Genomic DNA, 21,586 nt, shown 5'->3' with positions numbered 1-21,586 from the left:
CATCACTCATTAAATTCTGTTTTAGCACTTAATCTATATGACCAAGTCTTTCCTGTAATTAAGGCTCCTAAATGTTTTATTCAAGTTTTGTTTTTGGTTTTTTGTTTTCTGACTTATATATTTCTACTCTGCTGATGATGATAGCCTGGTAATGATATCGGTAGTACTATGCTGCTGCTACTTATTCTGATGGTGATGAGGCTATTGTGTTGCTTTTCATGATGATGTTGCTTTCATGAAGCACAGAGAAAGAAATTCAAGATCTACTGACACTTCCTCAACCATTTTCTTTCGCATTCCAACCCTGCCCCAGCCATATGATTTTGTGCTTAGTTTTTTTTTTTTTGTGGTTGTTGTTGTTTATGTCAAGATCAACCTTAATTGAGGAAACCTATAATCACAGACATTACAATATGACCATCCTGTTCTTCTCTTGAGCATTATGTATTTGGGACTACATTGTCCAATGTACCCCTCTCTTTTGAAAAGAGTAAGGTGTAACCTAAGGCAGGGGTTTTCAAACTGTGGTCCGCGGACCACAGGGGGTCTGCAAGGACAAGACAGGGGGTCCGTAGACAGCAAATACTTTTTATGGGCAATTTGATTTTATATATGTTTTTTAATCGAAATCTTTTAATTGACAATAAACCTATTTGTTAAATATTGTTAAATAAATAAATGTAAAAATATGTTATTTTAAGCAAATATTTATGTATAAATTTCATAAGCGTTTATAAGGGAGTCCCTAAGGTAAAGCTTGAAATATAAAGGGGTCCGCAAGTCAAAAAAGTTTGAAAACCCCTGAGCTAAGGGATGTTTAGCTGCTCTTTCTAGCAGGCCATGCCACCATGAACCTAGCCCCTTTATTCGCCATTGTTATTTGGTGGTTTAAAAGTAGTTGACACCTTTCATTCGCATTGTCTTCTTCACATTCCTTGATGTCTTATTGGAGGGAAATTAAAGGCCCTCATTGCCAGGAATGTGTCACAATAGAATGTTAAAGTTCAAGTGTTCTATCATGCCATGAAGGTGGCGGTGGGAGTGATGATGTTAATGACAATGTAATCATCAACTCTTTGCGTGTTTTGTAATGTAATATAATAGCAATGGTGACAGCAATGATGACGATGATGATAATAATGCTGATGATGATGATGATGATGATAATGGCTTTGGTGTGAAATAACCCTGAATACAGTCCATCATATGCATGGCTTAGTGGTTAGGGGTGTTGGACTCACAATCGTAAGATTGTGGTTTCGATTCCTGGACCAAGCAATGCATTGTGTTCTTGAACAAAACGCTTCATTTTACGCTACTTCAGTCCACTCATCTGGTAAAATTGAGTGATCCTGTGATAGACTGGCATCCCATCCCAGTGGTGGGGAATATATATATATATATATATATATATATATATATATATATATATATATATATATATATATTCCCCACCAAAGAAACTGGGAAACCAGCCCTGTGCTCCTTACAGAGTAATGTGGACTAACCCATATGCAATAGAAACAGTATTAAAGTAAAATAGTCATCTGTGTATTATACTTAATGTATATACATTATTGAAAGGCAAGTTACTGAGGTAGTTGTCCAGGCACATGGCTCAGTGGTTCTTGAGCAAGACACTTTATTTCACATTGCTCCAGTTCACTCATCTGTAGAAATGAGTTGTGACATCACGGGTATCAAGCTGTATCAGCCTTTGCCTTTCCCTTGGATAACATTAGTGGCATGGAGAGGTGAGGCTGGTACGCATGGGTGACTGCTGGTCTTCCACAAACAACCTTGGCCAGACTTGTGCCCTGGAGGAAAACTTTCTAGATGCAATCCCATGGTCATTTGTGAGTGAAAGGGGTTTTTATTTTTACGTTTCTTGTGGACGTTCTGTGTTTCAAAACAATATTTATCAGAGAGAGAATGAGTTTGACAATTTTCCTAGCTGTGGATAGAGAGTACATCAAATGCATTTCAGCATAGTTAGGCTTTATCAATGGTATTTACTAACAGATACTCACATGTCTAGATGAGATTTGTCACATCCAATATAGGAAATAGTGAATAAAATATTTACTGGTATTGTGAATAGCTGTCTGAATGAATAAAAATCTGGTGTTTTTAAATACAGCACATCCATAAGGGCTGTTATCTCTGGATGAACATTGCAGTAACTTGCCTTTCAAGGATGTATATACATTAAGTATGAGACATAGCTGGCTATCCTAAACAGTGTTTTAAGTCTTAAATATATTTTCATGCACTGAGCTATTTGGTAGCCATGTTAATTGATATTTCCAATAATTTTTTTCCTTAAAAAGTGTTGATATATTTACTGCTTCCTTTGCAACTGAAATTATAATCAACCCTTAAGCATTCAGATTATTCTATCAAATTTATTGTTCATTTATTCACATTGTTTTGAATCAATCTCATAGCTTTGAGATTTCAATGATGTGATTGTTTGTTTTGAATGACATAATGACATTGTCAGGTTGGCATGCAAGGCCAGATCTGTCCAGTTTTAACGTGGAACACTTAGAACAGTTTGGGCTGGATATGGCACACAAGCCAATACAATACAACAAGGTCCGGACGACCCTGCAGTGGATTAAAACTCTCAGGAGGTGTAAAAGAGCCAAAAATAGGTTTGAAACTTGAGGTATTTTAGACCTCACTGGAGATTTTATTTTGATGTCATTAAATTTTTTATTTCTGATTTTGATTTTAATTTTTTTTTTTCCTCTTCTTTCAGGCTCTTATATTTTGGGTGGTAGATAATTTTTTAAAACGCCAAATCCGAGAAACAAAAACCCTTTCAATAAACAGCAACGATGTATCTGTGAAGTATTTCCGAAACAACGACCGCTTGAAGTATTACAACCATTTAGAAAAGGCAGAAGACTTTGAAACTAACATGCTACTAATGGAGGATGAAGAGATCAACACATCAACTGTTGGGGTTGGTAACAACAATACAACTACTAATCTTTTACTGGACTGACAAAACAGAATCTACAATCCATATCTATCTATATATATATATAAATATTAACTAGCAAAAGGCTGATTGAAGAACTGTTCATGACTGATTAAAAAGACACTCTCATTGTGTCACATTTATTTATCATTGTTCTGCATTTGTATTTCTCATTTCTCTTCATTATTGAAAAAACAAATTCCATTTCATCATTCAAATGAAAGTTCATACATTAAAGTATAGAATTTTCAAGAAAATAAAATTAATTTTTTTGAATTTCTATTTGCTTTGTTGCTGTTATTGTTTTTTTATGTCACTTTATGTTTTGTCAAAAGTGTCACAGTAAAAATGAACTCACGGTGATGCCTGTTGTAGGATCCTTGAAGCCACCCGGTTTGTTTACTGCCTAAAAGGAACTTCAGAAACTCCAAGTGATGCTTCTCACTGCAGGAATGTCAGTTTCTCCAGATGGAACTGCTGACTACAAGATTTCTTAACCTTCCAGGTTTGGCTGTGATGGCTATAAGATTCATTATTATTTGAAATAATCAAAGTCATTGAATTAATTTTGCTTTGTCTTCACCACATCCCTTATTACTAATTAATGTTTTTATCTCCACATTTGATTTACATTCTCCCCAGTACTTAACTATTTATGTTCATATAAATGATGTCACTGATTGATTAACTTGGTTTTGTTAGCCAGGTATCTCCTCTGTAGTGAGACAGCTATCCCTGTCCTTCTATCATACTCCAACTTCTCACCTGGCACACAGCCACTTCTCTTGGTTCCTCTCTTTCTCTCTCTAAGCTGAGAGGTCTTGTAAAATATTTGGCAACCTTGTCGGTGTTGGCACCACATAAAAAGCACCCAGTACACTCTGTAAAAGTCATTGACATCAAGAAAGACATCCAATTGTAGAAATGAAGCCGAAACAGACAAAACCTGGTGCAGCCCTTCTATCTGCCAGCTCCTGACAAACCATCCAACTCATGGCAGCATAGAAACAGACCTTGGTGGTGGTGGTGATGGTGATGAAGACGATGACCACCGCCATGTACATGTGTCAGGGGCATCTTCCCCCCCCCCCCCCCCCGTCTCTTTTCTCTTTAGAATAGTTCAATTGTTGCTTTTTTTCCAGTCGTAACAATTCCAGCATTTTCTTCTTTCTGGACTGCTTCATCCAATATGTCCTTCCATTTTTAAAACAGTAAGGATGGGATTTGAAGATTTCGTTGTTATTTCTAGCTGGTTGAGTGACATGCATTAGCTCATGAATAGTAATGAAAATGGCTGTATGTATTTTCTGGTTTTCAGAAGAAAAGGCAGTAAAACAAAAAAGAGAGAGAGACATAGAGATCAATACTAGTTAACTAGAATGAGAGGAAGTAGAATAACCGTCTCTAGAGACAAAGAAGCAATAGGCTTCCAGAGAGAGGAATGAGAGAAAGACATTTGAATTTATTAATCCATTTCTTATGTATCACCTGTAATTTTATGTTGTCATTTATCAACTGAAAAAGCATTGATCGGTAGAATCATTAGAGCATCAACTACAATACTTTACAGTATATGTTTCACACCTGTTTCTGTCTTCATTCCTGATCTTTCTCTCTCCAGCCGGGTAACCTTGTACTTCCTCTACAGCAGGGGTTTTCAACCATTTTTTTTATTTGTGAACCCCTTTGATTACTATTTTATTCTGGTAGACCCCCATAGCCATTCGATGTTTAAAAAACTAGTTTTATTGAAACTTTCTTACAAAATTCCTATTCTGTTTTTCGCACATTAACTTGTGTAGGTTGAACTATGTAAAATGTTAGAGAAAAAGTCTAGCAGTTTCTTGCAATACATACATCTGAAATAAAATTTTTTCAGGGGCCCTTAAAATATTATTGTGGATCTCCAATTTACTGTTTTATTACATGGACCCACAAAAATCTTATATGGACCCTGGTTGGAAACCACTGCTCTACAGCAAGACACCTGTATCCGTCTCATTGTAACCTTTTCATCATCACCTCCAATGCCTCCTCCCCTCTGAAAAGCTTTTGTCTTGCAAGTATTTGGTGACTCTGTCCATGCAGGTGCCACTTAAAGCGAAAGTGGTTGGTGTTCGGAAGGGCATCTAGCTGTAAAAACCTTGCCAAAACTGACCTTAACAACAGTAGCACCAAGTCATGGAAGCAATACAGCATTTTATGTCTTGCTTGAACTTTGTAGAGAATTAATTTTATTTGGAACTGATGAAAAAAGACTAACTCTACAAACTTTATGATCCAGTTTTGGTTATGTTGAGGATGTATTCACAAGAAGAGAACTTCAGTGATGTCCCACAGTTGTAGTAACCAGTACTGTCTTAAAGCATGGACACACTGGGTAGTTATTCAAGGGCTCCGAGGCCTACTCCCAGGGCATTGACTTGCCCAGGGACCTACAATGCTGCCAAGACAGCCTTGGCAGTGATCTGAATATATATCACTATTTGTATATGTTAAACGTCTATCGTAACTCCTCTGCAATGTTTCACTTCCAATATACAGATGAAGTCAAGTCATTTGCCAAACGTGTTACAACTCTGAAAAGGAAGCTAACTAATACTATTACTATAGCCATTGTGTCGTGCTGTTAACCAAGGTACATAACTCTGCTCACCTCGAGCTAATAGATTTGACTATCAACTTCTTAGAATCAGCTAACAAATCTCAATCCTCTCTCTCTCTCTGTCTATTTGTATGTATGTATACACACACACATTTCCCTTCGCTCATGACTGACCATGGGATTGCACCTTGAAAGTTCCCCTCTGAGGCACAAATCCAGGCAAGGTTCTTTGTGGAAGACTAGCAGTCACCCATGCATACCAAACCCCACTCTCCACTGATGTTATCCAAGGGAAAGGCAAAGGCCAATACAGCTTGGCACCAGTGATGTCGCAACTCATTTCTACAGCTGAGTTAACTGGAGCAACATGAAATAAAAGGTCTTGCTCAAGAACACAACATGCAGCCCGGTCTGGGAATTGAACTCACAACCTCACAATCATAAGCTCAACGCTCTAACCACTGAGCCATGCGCCTTCATGCATGTATATAATTTCTGTCCACCAAATCCACTCAGAAGGATTTGGTCATCCCAGGACCACAATAGAGGAGCACTTACCCAAAATGCTATCAAATATTTTTTTCCAATATTACAAAAAGAAAGAACGAAAAAGGTTTGTAATTATTGTAATAATTTAATTTTCTTTAATAAAAATTATACACAACATGATGGAGAGAAAAGATGAAATGTCTCAAGTAGCTTCTCTCTTTTCATCTTCATCATTTGACATGGAAGAATTCAACAATGCATTTAATTTATTAAAGCATATTTCAGCGACATTAGTTAAATTTGGTTGTAATATATGTAGCCCTTTAAGAGTAAGAACAATTAGATCGTCCATACCATCACCCATCACATCAGCATGTTCGACAGCAACAACTGGAGAAGCGAAACTACGGTGCCACAACAACTGGTAACCAGCTTGAGGCTGACCCTTGGAGAATGAAGGTCGAGTGTTAAACATATCTGATATGATATCAACCTCAGGCGAATAGCTGTTAATATTCCAGTTATCAGGCATGCTAGAATCATCTTTATAGACTGTTTTTGGAGTCGATGTTAAATCTCCAGTTGTGTATTTGTACATTTTCTTACTGCTGACAGAAAAAGAATAAGCTTTTCTCCTGGAATTCATTGTTTGAAGTTCGTCAAAATTATCAATTGGGCTTGCAGGTTCTTGAGGTGCTATCGTCTGAAACTTGTAAGCTAAAAGTTCTTGCCCATATGTACCCAACAGCAGTTCATTTTGGCCATCAAAGTCAATATCTACTGCACAGGCACACATAACACAGTCAGATTTGTTACTATCAGGAAGCAGAAGTTGGTCGGAGAACTCTTTGTCTAGCACATTCTTATAGACAACAGAATGTTCAACTGCACTCACAACAAGCAGGTGATAGTCAGACACATCGCACTCAGTATTACTCTCAAGCCCAAGGTGTTCAAGACATGCAGGGACTGCTACTTTGCTTTCTGACGTAAACAGTAGAACTCGTGTTATTGGTCCATCATGACAAATTGAAAACTGCTTTAAGATGACTTTAGACAATGGTTCAACTAAAAAGACAATAATTTCACCGTTTTGATGTCCTCTGGCAGTAATTCTTTGTTTATTCTTGTCAACGTAAACAATGTTGATCCACAGAATACAACTGGTTATTGTCTGGAACTCTGGAAAATACTCCACAACAGAAACTTCCATAAATGAATGTTCAAGGCTAACATCCTGAAAAATAAAAATCAATAAATAGATGGTTAAAAATTGGTTTGATGTTTTTCTTTCTTTCTAAAATGAAAGAATCATGTGGTTGGTTAGCAAGCTACATACCACACAGCCATTCCTGCAACTTGGCACTCAGTTGGTTATGATAATGAAGGTTCCAGTTGATCTGATCAACATTACAACCTGCTCGTGAAATTAACTTGTTGTAGAGGGAGATAAACCTCTACATGATTTCTGAACAAACTCTGTATCCACACAGCAATGTCTGTGCAACCATATATAAAATGATCTAAGAAAAATAACTTAGAATGGCCAGTAGCATGTACTTGAAAAAACAAATAAGAATAAGAAAATCCCCGATGAATAAGTACAGTGAATTCTATGCTTGGCTAGTGAGGCCATAATAAAACTGGAATATGTACGGAGTTGTTAGCTCCAGCACTTGTTGAGATGTTAAAAATAAACTGCTGTACTAGAAGCCTACTGATATAACAATAAAAAAAAAACTAACTTTGATTAATAATTAGAATATAGATGTCTTAACAATGGAACAAAGCCTCACATTTTTATATAAATAATAGAGTAATGTGATCTCTCAACTTCTAGTTAGGTTATACTTTGACAAAATGAAAATGGAATGTTATAGTCAAAGATCACCCTAATGCTCGCTACATTAAATATATTAATGCTCACATGGTTTCCCTGTGTGAATAGTGCCACATGGTTTTCCTGTGTGAATGCCTGTACTTAGCAGTAGATTGATAAAAATCAATCTACTGCTAAGTACAGGCGTACCTCAACCTACGTCTTTTCGTGTTACGTCTTTTTCGACTTTATTCTTATGCTGAGGCTGGGAGGGGGGAGAATTTTGAAGTTGCGATTTTTTTTTTTTTTAATTTTCAGAATCGGAATCTCCATAGCTGAAAACGTGAGATGAAAGACATTAAACCTCAATTTCTGTCGATTTATCCGACTTTACATCGATTTCAGCGAACATGTTTATAAGCATGAAATTTTTAAAAGAATAAAGAGGAAAATCAAATAAAATACAGGCGAAAATATGTACAAACCATTTATTAAAACAGATATGAGCTAATAAATTATTTCAGAATGTTGTGTGTGTGTGTGTGTGTGTGTGTGCGAGTGCGTGCGTGCAACGTAGTCTTTCGTGTTAAGTCGCATGCCTTGGAACACGATGTAACCTGAAGTATATCTGCATTTACAAGAAACCCAAATCAAGTCCAATAATTTAAAACAAATACTCATGAACGTGAGAATCTAACTGAAAATCAACTTGGTTTTTGTTTAAGAAAACTTATAAATTCTTGTAAGAGTCTTTATGTATATCAAGTATAAAACACAGTAACAAGTTATGAGCGAACGAAGTCTGCTTGATCGCTCGACATACAAGAAATAACAACCAAATCTCACTCAAACCACTTCCTACTGTTTTAAACAAGGCAGGGTACAAGAGAATGAAGCCCTATAATTCTTAAGAAGTGCCGATCTAGGTCTTGTAATTATTGCAAAGTGTAAAATGGCATACAAGTTACTGATTCTCTTATCAGTAACCTTGTTTCAAATTAATGAGACAACTCAATTAAAGGTTCTCGAACTAAACTGAAAAAATGTGCTAACAATACCCCCACAACACACACATAATATCGGGTTTAAAACACACTAAAATACCATTTCACTCTTTGCTGTCTGCTACTAAAGCAGAGGAGATAGAATTATTGAAATTGCGAGTTTCTTATTGTTTTGTATTTCTGATTATTAATGATCATTTATTTCAATTTTAAAAGAATCGTTAACAAACATTTCATCAACTATTGGTTTATATATTTTATAATTAAAATATCTTTAATTTTGCTAATAAAAATAATTATATTCTTTTTAATTGTATTTTCGTGTTTTTTCTATCTGCTTACTATCAGACAGCAAGTAGTAGTTTGTTGTAGTGGTGGTGGTAAGTCCTGATCCAACAGACATGTGACAGAGCATTCCAGCCTTGGCCATCGCGTCTTTCTGAATATACTGGGCATTCTTCACTGAAAATTTTCTACAAATATTTTTCAAACAGTGTAGATTACGATTATATCGAAATTAATACGAAAAACAAAAAAATGTGGTTGAACACATCACATATAGGCCTATTTACAAAACGAAACTAGAAATTTTGAAAAATTTGTGATGTGTGATGTGCACATCTACTTAATTTTTGGTGATCTTTCGGTACATTCTCAACATTAAATTCTGATATAATCGTAACCTACACCATCTGCAAGGGATTTGTAAAAAATTTCATCAAGATATAAGCCTACCTACTTTCCTGAAAGTTATGAGGAAATAAAATCAGCTAGGGGAAGAAGGGGTACAAATGTGATCGCTGTCTTTTTTTAACAATAATAATGATTACAAACCTCTCGATATAAGTGAACCTTTTTATCATTTCCACTCAATAAGAATACAGTTTCCTTCGAATTTTTCGTAATTAATTGGGTGTGCGTGAGCTGATATGGTATAAATTCCAACTTCAAATACTGACATATAGGTGTTACTTGATCTGAATTCGGTTTAAGATCCAATTCTTTTTCCCAAGAAGAATAAATATTCAAAAACTGACAGGTTTTGTTTTCATTTTCTTCTAATTTCAGGAAAGCAATTCCAATTATAAGTTCGTCATCATGAAATACCTTACGAAAAGCGTCGATAGCTACAAGTTCGGCATCACCAGGGATATATGTAAATTGGATTTCTCTGGAGGACGGCCGTAATTTGTCTGAATGTTTGTGGTACTCCACGCTCATCACTTTGCCATTCATACATCCTGTCAGTAATTTTGTAGTGCCATCGGCTTTAGAGAACGTTGTTAAACCATAGACATTGCTTTGAGAAGGAAGGCAACTAAAATGAGCATCAATCCATTGCCATCTTCCACCCATTGTGTTGTTGTTATTATTACTACTGGACTGAGTTATCTTCTCTTTACCGGAACTCAATCGTTCTTTCTTTTCCGGTTAGCCATTTACTGTCTTTGGTGCACCGAATTTTTGGTCGTGCTAATCTTAGCTCATCCAACACCATAGTCACAAAATAGGATTTTATAAAACATCTAAAACACATCCAATATGCCACCTAAATTCGATCCGAGTGCCGTTCATATCGGTAAGCCACTATGTTTTTTGTTTGAATACTTTTTTTTGAAACAGCATGTGTTTCTTACATATCTGTGCTGGAGTCATACGATATTATAAATGTTATCATTGTGAACTATTAATTACTTTGCTATTGATCCTTTATTTATACGAATAACTGTTATATATATATATATGTATTCATATTTGTGTTTTAAAAATGTAATCTATTTCTGTTTTTAACATATTGAACATAGTGAGCCATAACACGATATTACCCAATTTTTATATGTAAATGAATCTCCGTCGGTTTCGACGGTGAGTACCCTAATTATTCCAACAGCCGAACGGCGTATACGAGATCGAGTATTCCATACAAAAACGTACCCTAAACGTTAATTCTCGAAGGGAATTGCTCTGAATTGCAGGCGCAGTCTGTGCCCCGAGCTCCCTTCTGGTTACTATTCAATTTTGGTCGTTGAATATGTACATTAACAACGGCATATTCCCCGCACAAAACGAAAAGGAGTTACATAAAAACATCCTAGAAACTCCAAATGTCTACAAGAATTATAAATTAGTATGGTCAATGTTAATTAGTTTTTGTCATCACTGGCTCCTTCATTGGTTCTTCCCTGGATGTCTACAATAATTCTAAGGTGTACCGTTTTATGTTTATAAAATATTACAAATATACTCACGAGGTTTGGCTGTATTGACTAGAAATTATGGTTAGGTATTTGGCCCGAGATGCCACGCAATACAATTGAGTCTAAAGACATCATGATGGGCAGCGAACTTAATTTCGCCACAATTTTTGTAAACCTTTCCCTTTGTAACACTTGCAAAAGTTGTTCGTGTGGGTTACTCTAGCATGATTTGTATGATAAAAAAATATCATAGAAAGGAAAGTGTTGTTTCCTCGTGGTATAAAATCCAACATGTGTAATATGGTCTGAAGGTAAATGAGACATAATTACAGATTGGTGCACCTCCCGATTTCCTTTTCTTCATAACTTTGTAGAAAAGTCTGTTTGATTTATAATGTAATTTACATTCTAGCAAACAATTCTGTAGAATGTCATTGAAAAATTGGCATTTTCAAAAGAGTTATGAGGAAAGAAATTCGATAAATGTCGGACAATCATCCGTTATTTTTTTTTTTAATTCTTATCAACATATGCGCAGGTGTAGCTGTGTGATAAGAAGTTTCCCAACCACATTCTAGGTTCAGTCCCACTGCGTTGCACCTTGGACCGCCCAAAGCCTTCTGAGTGGTTTTGGTAAACGGAAACCGAAAGAGGCCCGCCGTGTATTATGTCTGTCTGTTTGTCTCTACTACAGCTGGACTACCATTGATGGTGTGTTTACGCCGCCGCCCCGTAACATAACGGTTCGACAAAACGGCACGATAGATAAGTACCGAACTTTAAAAAAGTACTGTGATCGATTTGTTCGTGGCCGTGTACCAGCATGGCCATAATCGAATGACTAAAACAAGTTAGAGATAATCGAAATCATCATTTTTTTTTTTTTTCTCTAAGTTATGAAGAAAGGAAGTCGTTGATGGGGAATATCAATCTAGTTATGTCTAAAAATCTTATCAAAATCTATCGCTGCCGTTTGATTTGCATGTTCGCAATGTAAATTGTAAATAATAAACATAATGTATGTGTAAGCTTGAACGATGTAAGTTTCTTGATATCATTCCGAACGTCGCTCGAAAGATGAGGCATATTCGAAAAGTCTGCAATGTTCGTTTTCGGGAACTTGTTTAATATGGGATACTTTTAGGGGGCTAATGCAGTTTCAGTCCCACTTTTAGTTTGAATCTCCTTGTACCTAACATTGATAAATAAGGAAAATAGGCACTGTCATGCTATTAGCGCCCAAGGTGCCACACAGTGGGACTGAACCCGGAACCATGTGGTTGGTAAGCAAGCTACTTACCACAGAGCCACTACCTGGATCATGGTCGCTCGTGCGTAACTATCGGATTAGATTATTATGGAATTTTATCCTTTTCAGTAAAGTAACTTTTTTTCAATACCTTTTGGTTAATGTTTACAATATTACCCGGAATAAAAAATTAAAAAATGGTGCAACGAGTGTTTAAAGATGTATAGGAAACGAATATGAAAACAAGAACGCGCGGAAAGTAATGGGGATGGGGAGAAGAATTCGGAAAATTCACAAGATCCGAGTTTTTTTTCTTCATATCTTTTAGGTAAATTGGTGGGGAGGTGAAATTTTATATAAATACCCCTTTTTTGCAATGACCCGAGGTAAAATAATGGAAAATGGCCTATTAAACAAAATTATGGACAGATGTTATCACCAGTGCCACGATAAAATAAATCATATGGTAACATCTTGTCTGTGACAAGAGATTGACTAGATATTTTGGCCCAAGATGCCACGCAATACAATCGAGTCTTAACACTCATGTTTTCCATAAAGTATTTCATGGTGACGAACTTAGAATTGCTTTCCTGAAATTAGAAGAAAATAAAAACAAAACCCATCAGTTTTTTTAATATTTGAGGGAAAATAATGGGATATTAAGCAGAATTAAGAGGGCACTTTTAAAAATGCACTGTCGAAGGGCCGTAACTCTGAAAGTAGGCGAATACATATCTATAAACTTGGATTAATTGATCGATAGTCATAAACGTCCGTGTATATTCTAAGTTGGAAAGAGTGGTGTCTAATTCAAGACATAGAATTGTAGATATTTTAAAGTTATCTGTTTCAAGGTAATCTATTTTTTAGATTGTTAATTAGTTCTAGGGCAGCTCTTATCTAAAAGACCTATGACCGAAAGTGTTCCAACATTCAACATTCTTTATATACCTAGGACTACAAGTTTCCGCGGCTAATGTAGTTTCGCACCTCTCCTTGAAAAATGCATTTTTTTTAATATATTTTTTTTCGGATTCCTACGTTTTAGAAGTCTGAGATTACGAAAATGCAAAAAAAATGGTTAATATTTCCCCCAGCCCCGTTTAAATTTTTGATTTTGTTTGCTTTAAAGAGATCGTGGCGAATTGACGAACATATGCAAACCGAAATTAAATACAGACAAAAACATTAAAGTGAAAAGAATTAGCGTTTTGCTTGTTTGCCTTAAATAAGCGTAAATAATAATTTGATGTAAATTAAATATACACCTACAAAATTAGAAATATTGCTTTTATAAGTCTCCCAGAGAGGCTTATACAGTAGCAGCACGATAAAGCAAGTATCTTTTACTCTGGTCCTAGCTCAACCAAACCCTTGAGTGGATTTCATAGACAGGAACTGAAAGAAGCTCATTGTAAATATAAATATGTATATATGTGCTGGTGTCTCCTTGTCTTGGCAGTCATACTAAAAGGTGTCATTTCTAAACATTTAAATGTTTTCCATGTTGGGATGGGTTGGAAGGTTTTACAGGACGTTAGTCAGTCAGAGCTGCCCAGCACGGTCTCTACGGTTGGGTGCCCTTGTTTGGAAAAGGGTGAGGAAGAACATTCGACCATAGAAAGTCTACCTCAAACACTAAATTACCCATGCTGACATGGAAAAGTGGATGTTACAACAATGATGGCCTTGAATTTGCTCTGAAAGAAAAGTATTTAAATAGAATTTAAATATTCTATTATCACCTAATATAATATACAAGCATAGTGTGCATGCTTTACTGAGAATCGTGAGGCTTTTATTCAGACATATCCTGAAAATATAGCTGCATTATGATTATTTTTAACTTTTGTTTTTTTATATTGTCAGTTTACATCAGAGCTGTTGGTGGTGAGGTGCCTGGTACCTCTTCGCTGGCTCCCAAAATAGGTCCTTTGGGTTTGGTAAGTTAATATTTCATGTTTTATTTTGGTGTGGGGTGGGTTTGTGAAAACTTTCATTTGTTTCAGTTATTGGCTATGCTGGGGGCTCCACTTTGAAGGGGGTTTTAGTTTTAAGTCTGGTACTCATTTTATCAGTATCTTTTGCCAAATTACTAAGTTGCATTCTGGTTGTTAAACAGGGGCAAAAGCAGACGACGGGCTTCCACGCAGTTTCTGTTCACCAAATTCACTCGTAAGGTGTTGAATGGTCTGAAGCATTTTCAAAAGAGTTATGAGGAAACAAATTCGATAGGACAGAATTTTTCTAATTCTATCATCATATGCACAGGTGTAGCTGTGTGATAAGAAGTTTGTTTCCCAACCACATTGTGGGTTCAGTCCCACTGCATTGCACCTTCAACAAGTGTCTTGGCTTTGGACTGGCCAAAGCCTTCTGAGTGGTTTTGGTAGATGGAAACTGAAAGAAGCTCGTCGTGCATTATGTGCGTCTGTTTGTCCTCTACTACAGCTGGACAACCATTGATGGTATGTTTATGCTCCCCATAACATAGAAGATACTTGCCCAAGGTGCTACACAGTGGGACCGGATCTAAACCATGTGATTGCACAGTGAGCCTCTTAACCCCAGTCATGCTATTAATTGTTTGGTTGAGCAAACTTGAAATTGGACTCTCTTGATATGATTTCAGTATTTGGGTGGAGTGTTACAGTATTTAGTGGTTATAAAACAATCTAAATGTTTTAATACCTCTTTCAGTTATAAACTGGGGCACTGCCTTGAAGAATTTTTTGCCAAATGAATCAACCCCACTTATTCTGTAAGTCTTTTCTGCTGGACTACTAAGTTACAGAGGGCAAGCACAGACACAAAGACACACACCTATAGATATAAAACTGGTTTCAGTCTACCAATTCCAGTCAGGGTTTTGGTTGACTCAAGGCTATAATAAGAGACACTTGCCCAAGGTGCCACATAGTGGGACCGAACCTGGAATAGTATGATTGGGAAGCAAGCTTTTTACTTCACAGTCACGCATGTGCCTATACATATTTCAAACACAAGAGAAAGAGTGTGTATTTTTTAACATTAAATTGCCTTTTCCTGACGAGATTTTATTACAAGTGAAGTATCTATATAAAGTGCAATATTTTTCAATCATTTTGCAACAAGTATTTTATACCCTGGTTAGTCATTTAGTGTTGTAATGGTTGAGAAAAGTCCGATAGATTTTGCAATTCAACACAAATTTGTTGTGGTTCATTTATTGGGTTAGTGTTTATATAATTTTGTTCTCTCTCTATTTCAGTCTCCCAAGAAAGTTGGTGATGATATTGCCAAAGGTACAGCAGACTGTAAAGGACTGAAAATCACTGTAAAATTAACAATCCAGAATCGTCAAGCTGCAGTATCTATTGTACCTAGTGCTGCATCACTTATAATCAAAGCTCTCAAAGAGCCACCTAGGGACCGTAAGAAAGTAAAACATGGTGAGTAGTCCTTTATATTTTTTTTTTCTTCCTCTTTGTGCATATCTTTTGAAATTTGAATCATTCTTCATTATCAAAGTGCTCGACTGACTAGATCATAAGTGTGTTGGGAAAAATTCCTTGCACTACTTAGTTATGGTCTCTTATATTCTTAGTTCAAATCCAACCAAATTCATCTTTCATTCTTCCTAGATCAGTGTTATCAACTGCATGTGTTGAGCTGACCGGTTGTTTTGTAATGTGCAATTAGCAAACAATGTACATGTTTGGAGGCCTATGATCACTGCATCTTTCTGTGTGCAGAACAAGTGCTCTTTGGCATCATGGCTACCAGGAGAAAGAAAAGATTGTTGATTTTATTGTCATTGTTTTAATGCCCACTTTTCCATGCTTGTATGGTTTAGTTAGACATAGTCTTAAAGCAGGTTTTCTGTGGTCAAATGCCTTAACAAGCTAATGTTTCCCCATGACCAGATATGTTTCGGAGAGTATTGGAAATGAATGATATCTATTTACAAGTCATGAGATATTGAAGCTAGGAGACATACACACACAGGCATGCATGGTGGACTACATTTAATTTCCCTCTACCAAATCCACTCAAGGCTTTAGTCAGCTATGTCATAGTAAATACTGGCCACTGTCACAGTTGGTAAAGATAGATTCGGCTGCTACATCTAATAGTTTGAGATGTTGGAGTGTGTATGTGTGTGCTGCCTCATTATTATATATCTTGTATTCTTCTATATAAATGATTCTGAATGTATTTCTCCACTTTTCTTTCAGTTAAACACAATGGAAACCTGTCATTTGATGATATTTTGGGCGTTGCTAGAGTAATGAGAGAGCGAAGCATGTCTAAAACTCTTGCTGGGACATGTAAAGAGATTTTGGGTTTGTTGAAGATTTCTTAATTTGTATTTTGGTGAATTACTTCTAAAAAAAAGTGGGGAGTGAGATTGTTAACTACGTTCCATTATTCCTTTATTACACAAAGGGTGGGGATTTTGTGTTTTGGTTATGTCTGCATTCTAAGGTAATGCTTGTGGTGTTTTAGTAGAACACTTTGATCTATTTGCTTAGTTTCATCTGATAAATAGATGTTAATCCTGGAACTTGTGACCTATTTTAAATAGAATTCACTTCTGTCTGTTGGCTACCAGAGAATCTAGCTTTAGTGGCAGTAATTCTGAACATACGATACATTTATCAAGTGTTACATGATATACATAGACAGATTACCCTGTAAAAATCATGAATGTGAACTTTTTTAAAAGTTTAATGTATTAGTATACTGCAGTACTTTTATAATTACAACCCAACAGTTAAATTGCTAACAAAATAACAAATCAGCAACAAAGTTATTCATGGAGGTTAACAATATGGTATGACAAGGTTTTTTTGTTATAATAAGGATACTATAATAAAATTTCTAGTTATGCACAGACTGGCCACATATGACCCAAGCATTCTACCTGATTTATGTTCAAACTGATCACAGTCTCTTACACCTATCCTACAATGTCATTCTAAGAATTAACAAGCATGGCTTTGTGGTAGGTAGTTTGCTTCCCAAACACATGGTTCTGGATTCTGTCCCACTGCATGGCATCTTGGACAAGTGTCTTCTAAGTGGATTTGGTAGATGGAGACTGAAAGAAGTTTGCCATATATAGATGTATGTATATATATGTGTGTGTCTTCTGTGTTGTAAGTAGCTTGCTGACCAAAAGCTTGTGGGTGGATTTGGTAGAAGGAAACTGAAAGAAGCCCGTCATATATACTTTGTGTTCATGCTTTCCCCCATAACTTAGCAGTTTGGCAAAAAAGACTGATAGAATAAGTACTGAGCTTTAAAAAAATAAGTCTGAGTTGCTTTGTTTGACTAAGACCATTCATAGTGGTATCCCAGTATGGCCACAGTCGAATGACAAACGAAAGATAAATAAGCGTTATATTTGACAGCATAATCTGCTGGAGGGTTGAGACTATAAGCACCCCTAAGTCTTACCTGCCTCCTGGGGACTGAACCCTTGCAGGTTGTATATTCCTTCCCCTTTGGTTATAACAAAATATCACATTGTTTACATCTGTAAAATGTTATTTGCTGATGCTACATATTTTGTAAGATACCTTAATAAAATGTTGCAAAAAAATTTTGTTTCTTTATAGGAACTGCTCAATCAGTTGGTTGTACAGTTGACGGCAACCATCCACATGACGTCATTGAAATGGTAAACAATGGAGAATATGAAGTGCCAGCTGTAGGTTTTAAACTACAAAATTTGTTTCTAGAGTTAAAGAGCCGTAGAATTAGGTTCCTTTGAGAATTCTAGTTGGAATGTTTCCATGACAAAATGGCTCCAGGCTGAGTTTGGCAATATAATGGAAGCCTGTCAATAAATTACCACACAGTTGCTATTAAAGAATAAAAAGATTAGAATGGTACAACAATGCACTATAGAACAAAAAATGGACTATATGCCTGTTGTAATTTGGTTATCTATAGTCAGATGATATTTCGGAATTACAATTCCTTCTTCAGATCTTCTTAGCTGGAGTCTCTGCTATAAACTGTTTTCCAACGGTTTTCTTTTTTTCGGAAAGTTGCTATTATATTAGTAAATGCACATGGCCTCGCGGTAATGGTGTTTCACTTGAGAGCATAAAATTGTGATTTCTATTCCCAAACTAGGTGGTGCATTGTGCTCTTGAGCAAACCACTACATTTCATCTTGCTCTAGTCCTCTCAGCTTTAGTAATAACTGAAAAATAACTCCTCTCAGTTTCAGTAATAATTGGGAAGTTAATTGGCAATGAACCAGCATTCATTCAGGGTAGCAGGGAGTGTTGTACTGTCAATAATATGCCATGGTAACTGAGTTATGCTCTGGCCTTATGAATCTCAGGGTTTGTTCCTAATCTAATAACTTTGGTGGATGGTCAAGTATTTTGGCTTAGCAGTCCCTGAATCTATGGACAGTGTGCTATATTAGCTAATGAGCCAGAATTCTATAATGAACATTTAGTGTTTGAAGAGAATACAAAAAGAAGAAAAAACGTTTTCAAGCTTATGTTGATTTTGTGACTATATTTCTGATGTGATATCATGCATGTATATTTAAAATAAGTTCAAAACAAATGGCAACTTTGCAAATTCTGTTCTTAAAGTACATACGGAAAGATTTAATTTTTTTCTTTATATTGAAATGTCTTGATTTAATATGATTTTGTATATCATTTCCTAAAATGATACTGATTCAATTTTCTCTCTTTTTTTTATTGCAGGAATAAACAAAATAAATATTCTCAAACATATTTCTATTTGTCTTGTTTTGATTTTCAAGAAATTACATACAAATAAATATTCTAGTTTTTTATGAACACAAAACAAGTTTGCAAAGTGGAATAAACTATTTCGCAGTGAGGAAGAGAAGTCTAACATCTTGAGCAAGCTTTTATTTCTCTCTTTACAAAAGACCATATCCAAAACTTATCTTCCTGGATACAAAATAAGTTATTCCAATGCAAGCATTTTATATTTAGATATTTGTTGATGCAAGTCAGTTCTGCTCTTTGACGAATGAAACTTTGTTCCTTTTGACACTTGGCGATATTCTTTGTTACTTGTTTCAGTCATTGGACCATGACCATGATGGGGCACCACCTTGAACTGTTTGGTCAAAGATAGCCTCTGCTTTTTTTTTCCCCTTTCCCCCCACCATGTAAGGATGAAAATGTGGATTCTAGTGCTGTGTTTCTAAGGCTTTATTTCCAGCGTACCATTTGAATATCTCTTAACTAAGAGCAGATTTGCAGTGGTTGTGTCTGATATCTTTGAACACCAAGCAGCTAGCTTCTCGATCATTTCATATGATAAAAATTATATCTAGTTTTCACCTCACTGTTCATATTGATGGTGTCCTTGGCTTGCAGTCCACTGCAAAGGCATCTCCAGGCTTGGTGTGTGAAACCTGTGTGAACAGAAGGCTCATTCAAATAATGTTGTTTCCAGTTCTCCACATAACTTGGTTGTCAGATTGAAAGATAATTGACTTGATTGGAAACAAGTCTGGGTTGGTGTCAAAGCATTCAGCCATAAAAACTCTACTTCAACAGGAAGTGGATGTTGAAGTGATGGTATGTGTGGGTAGTAACTGGATGTAGATCAGAGTAATGTCTTGGTTAAAATTTACATTAAACCTCGGTTTGCAAATTTGCATTATACAGTTGGAAACTATTAGGAATCTAGCTCAATTGTCATACTGGTAGGTCATGTGGGGGCATACACCATTGCAGTGTGTTACTGCACTAACCATTTGTCAGTATATTCTTGGCAGAGTTCTAGTCAGTCCCCATTTCCAGGAGATACCTCTTCATAATCTATACTATAAAAGGCATGCTGTGATAAAATTGAATATTTGCTCTCAACATCAGGGAGGTTACAAAAATTAATTTTGGAAAACAAGGAAAAACTGTCTTGAGTAATATATCTTTTTCGTTTATGCTGGTGTTTGGTATATAAAATAACTTAATGGAAGGTTTTAATTTAAACTGCTTTAAAACAGAAATGTAGGTTGTGTCACAGAATAAGCAACAATCCCAAACTGAGTTGGGACGTGATTTAAAGAATCGGAGTGACTAGAAATTTATCAAAACTAAATAGAATTTACTGAAATATTTTTCGTGGCAAGTCACTTTAAGCTAGTATGCTAATCTTTTTGTTGCCAACCCAACTGCCTTGCTTAGAGTTTACTATTTCAACATGATCCAAGTTAAAGCTAACAACAAATTTTAGTAACTTTTTGCATTATTTTTAAAACTAATTGAAGCGATGAATTTCAACAAATACAAAGAGATATATTTTGAAATACAAGTAAGGGTTGATGGGAAAGACATCGGTTGTAAAATATTACCTCAATAACTCATGTAAAATCCATGATCATCTTCAAAGTAGCAAGTACAAAGCTAATGATGGTTGCACAATGCACCCTAGAATATGAATAGAATCCCACATAGGACGATTGTAAACTGTCTATGAAAACATGTCTGGTCAGGTGAAAGATTTACCTTGCTGAGGAATGGTGGAGGTTTGGTAACAGGAAGGGAAGCTGACCATAGAAAATCTGCCTTGACAAATTTCATCCAACTCCTGCAAGCATGGAAAAGTGGCTGTTAAAACAATAAGGATGAAGGTGTGTGTAATATTAGTTTCAAGTTTTTGTACAAGGCCAGCAATTATGGGGAGGGGTAAGTTGATGATATTGATCCCAGTGCTTGGCTGGTACTTATTTTATTGACCCTGAAAGGGTGAAAGACAAAGTTGGCCTCAGCAGAATTTGAACTCAGAACATAGAGGTAGACGAAATGATGCGAGTGGTTGAGCCAGCTCACTGCTTTACGGTACATGTAATATTAACAGTCAGGTGTGGCACATTGAGCAAGTGGATTTCGTAGACAGAAACTGGAAGAAGTCTGTCGTATTTATGTCTGTGTTTGTCCTACCATTGCTTGACAACCAATGTTGGTGTGTTTATATCTTCGAAACCTAGCGGTTCGACAAGAGAAAATAAGTCCTGGGGTCGATTTGTTCGACTAAAGACAGTGCTCCAGCATGTCCGCTGTCAAATGACTGAAGCGTGTAAAAGAGAATGAAATGATTTAATTCATTATAGTGATTTGAACCGTGTAACCAGTTTATGAAGAAATTTTTCTTCAAAGTGTGTCTTTATACTTGACACACTCAGAAAAATATCTGATGCTTTACTTAAAAAATAATTTTTAAATTATGAGTTTGTG

The 21,586-nt window shown here is 36.0% G+C and overlaps 3 protein-coding genes across 3 annotated transcripts in view; 2 read left to right on the top strand and 1 right to left on the bottom strand.

Moving 5' to 3' along the window:
* LOC106874662 (store-operated calcium entry regulator STIMATE) overlaps positions 1–3,271 on the top strand; it is an 86,206-nt gene extending 82,935 nt beyond the window's left edge. Inside the window, exon 7 of the mRNA XM_014922459.3 lies at positions 2,765–3,271. Within this exon, the coding sequence (XP_014777945.1) occupies positions 2,765–3,013 (249 nt within the window). The 3' untranslated portion in view covers positions 3,014–3,271. The remainder of the gene's footprint in view (positions 1–2,764) is intronic.
* Positions 3,272–6,208: 2,937 nt separating this feature from the next.
* On the bottom strand, positions 6,209–10,268 carry LOC106874659 (KICSTOR complex protein kaptin). The gene is made up of 2 exons (XM_014922457.3): positions 9,741–10,268; positions 6,209–7,320 (listed from the first exon to the last, which is right to left on the bottom strand). Exons 1-2 carry the CDS (start codon positions 10,260–10,262, stop codon positions 6,286–6,288), a joined length of 1,557 nt encoding a protein of 518 aa, XP_014777943.1. The 5' UTR covers positions 10,263–10,268; the 3' UTR covers positions 6,209–6,285.
* On the top strand, positions 9,289–19,105 carry LOC106874660 (large ribosomal subunit protein uL11). The gene is made up of 6 exons (XM_014922458.3): positions 9,289–10,485; positions 14,226–14,299; positions 15,607–15,787; positions 16,574–16,681; positions 17,960–18,051; positions 19,076–19,105. The coding sequence occupies exons 1-6, from the start codon at positions 10,449–10,451 to the stop codon at positions 19,079–19,081; spliced, it is 498 nt and encodes a 165-aa protein (XP_014777944.1). The 5' UTR covers positions 9,289–10,448; the 3' UTR covers positions 19,082–19,105.
* Positions 19,106–21,586: the final 2,481 nt, after the last annotated feature.

The sequence above is a fragment of the Octopus bimaculoides genome, chromosome 15, assembly GCF_046866305.1.
Source record: "Octopus bimaculoides isolate indiv1 chromosome 15, ASM4686630v1, whole genome shotgun sequence".
Lineage (NCBI taxonomy): Eukaryota > Metazoa > Mollusca > Cephalopoda > Octopoda > Octopodidae > Octopus > Octopus bimaculoides.
Note: the sequence above shows the minus strand (reverse complement) of the source record. Positions and strands in the feature narration are given on the sequence as shown.

Bases quoted from the DNA above. Each gene is read 5' to 3' on its own strand.
- LOC106874660 (XM_014922458.3), top strand. From the start codon at position 10,449: ATGCCACCTAAATTCGATCCGAGTGCCGTTCATATCG. The intron at 10,486-14,225 runs GTAAGCCACTAT...TTATATTGTCAG, and splicing joins TCCGAGTGCCGTTCATATCG to TTTACATCAGAGCTGTTGGT. The intron at 16,682-17,959 runs GTTTGTTGAAGA...GTTTCTTTATAG, and splicing joins GACATGTAAAGAGATTTTGG to GAACTGCTCAATCAGTTGGT.
- LOC106874659 (XM_014922457.3), bottom strand. From the start codon at position 10,262: ATGGGTGGAAGATGGCAATGGATTGATGCTCATTTTAGTTGCCTTCCT. The intron at 7,321-9,740 runs GTTTGTAATCAT...TTTATTTTTCAG, and splicing joins AGGTTCACTTATATCGAGAG to GATGTTAGCCTTGAACATTC.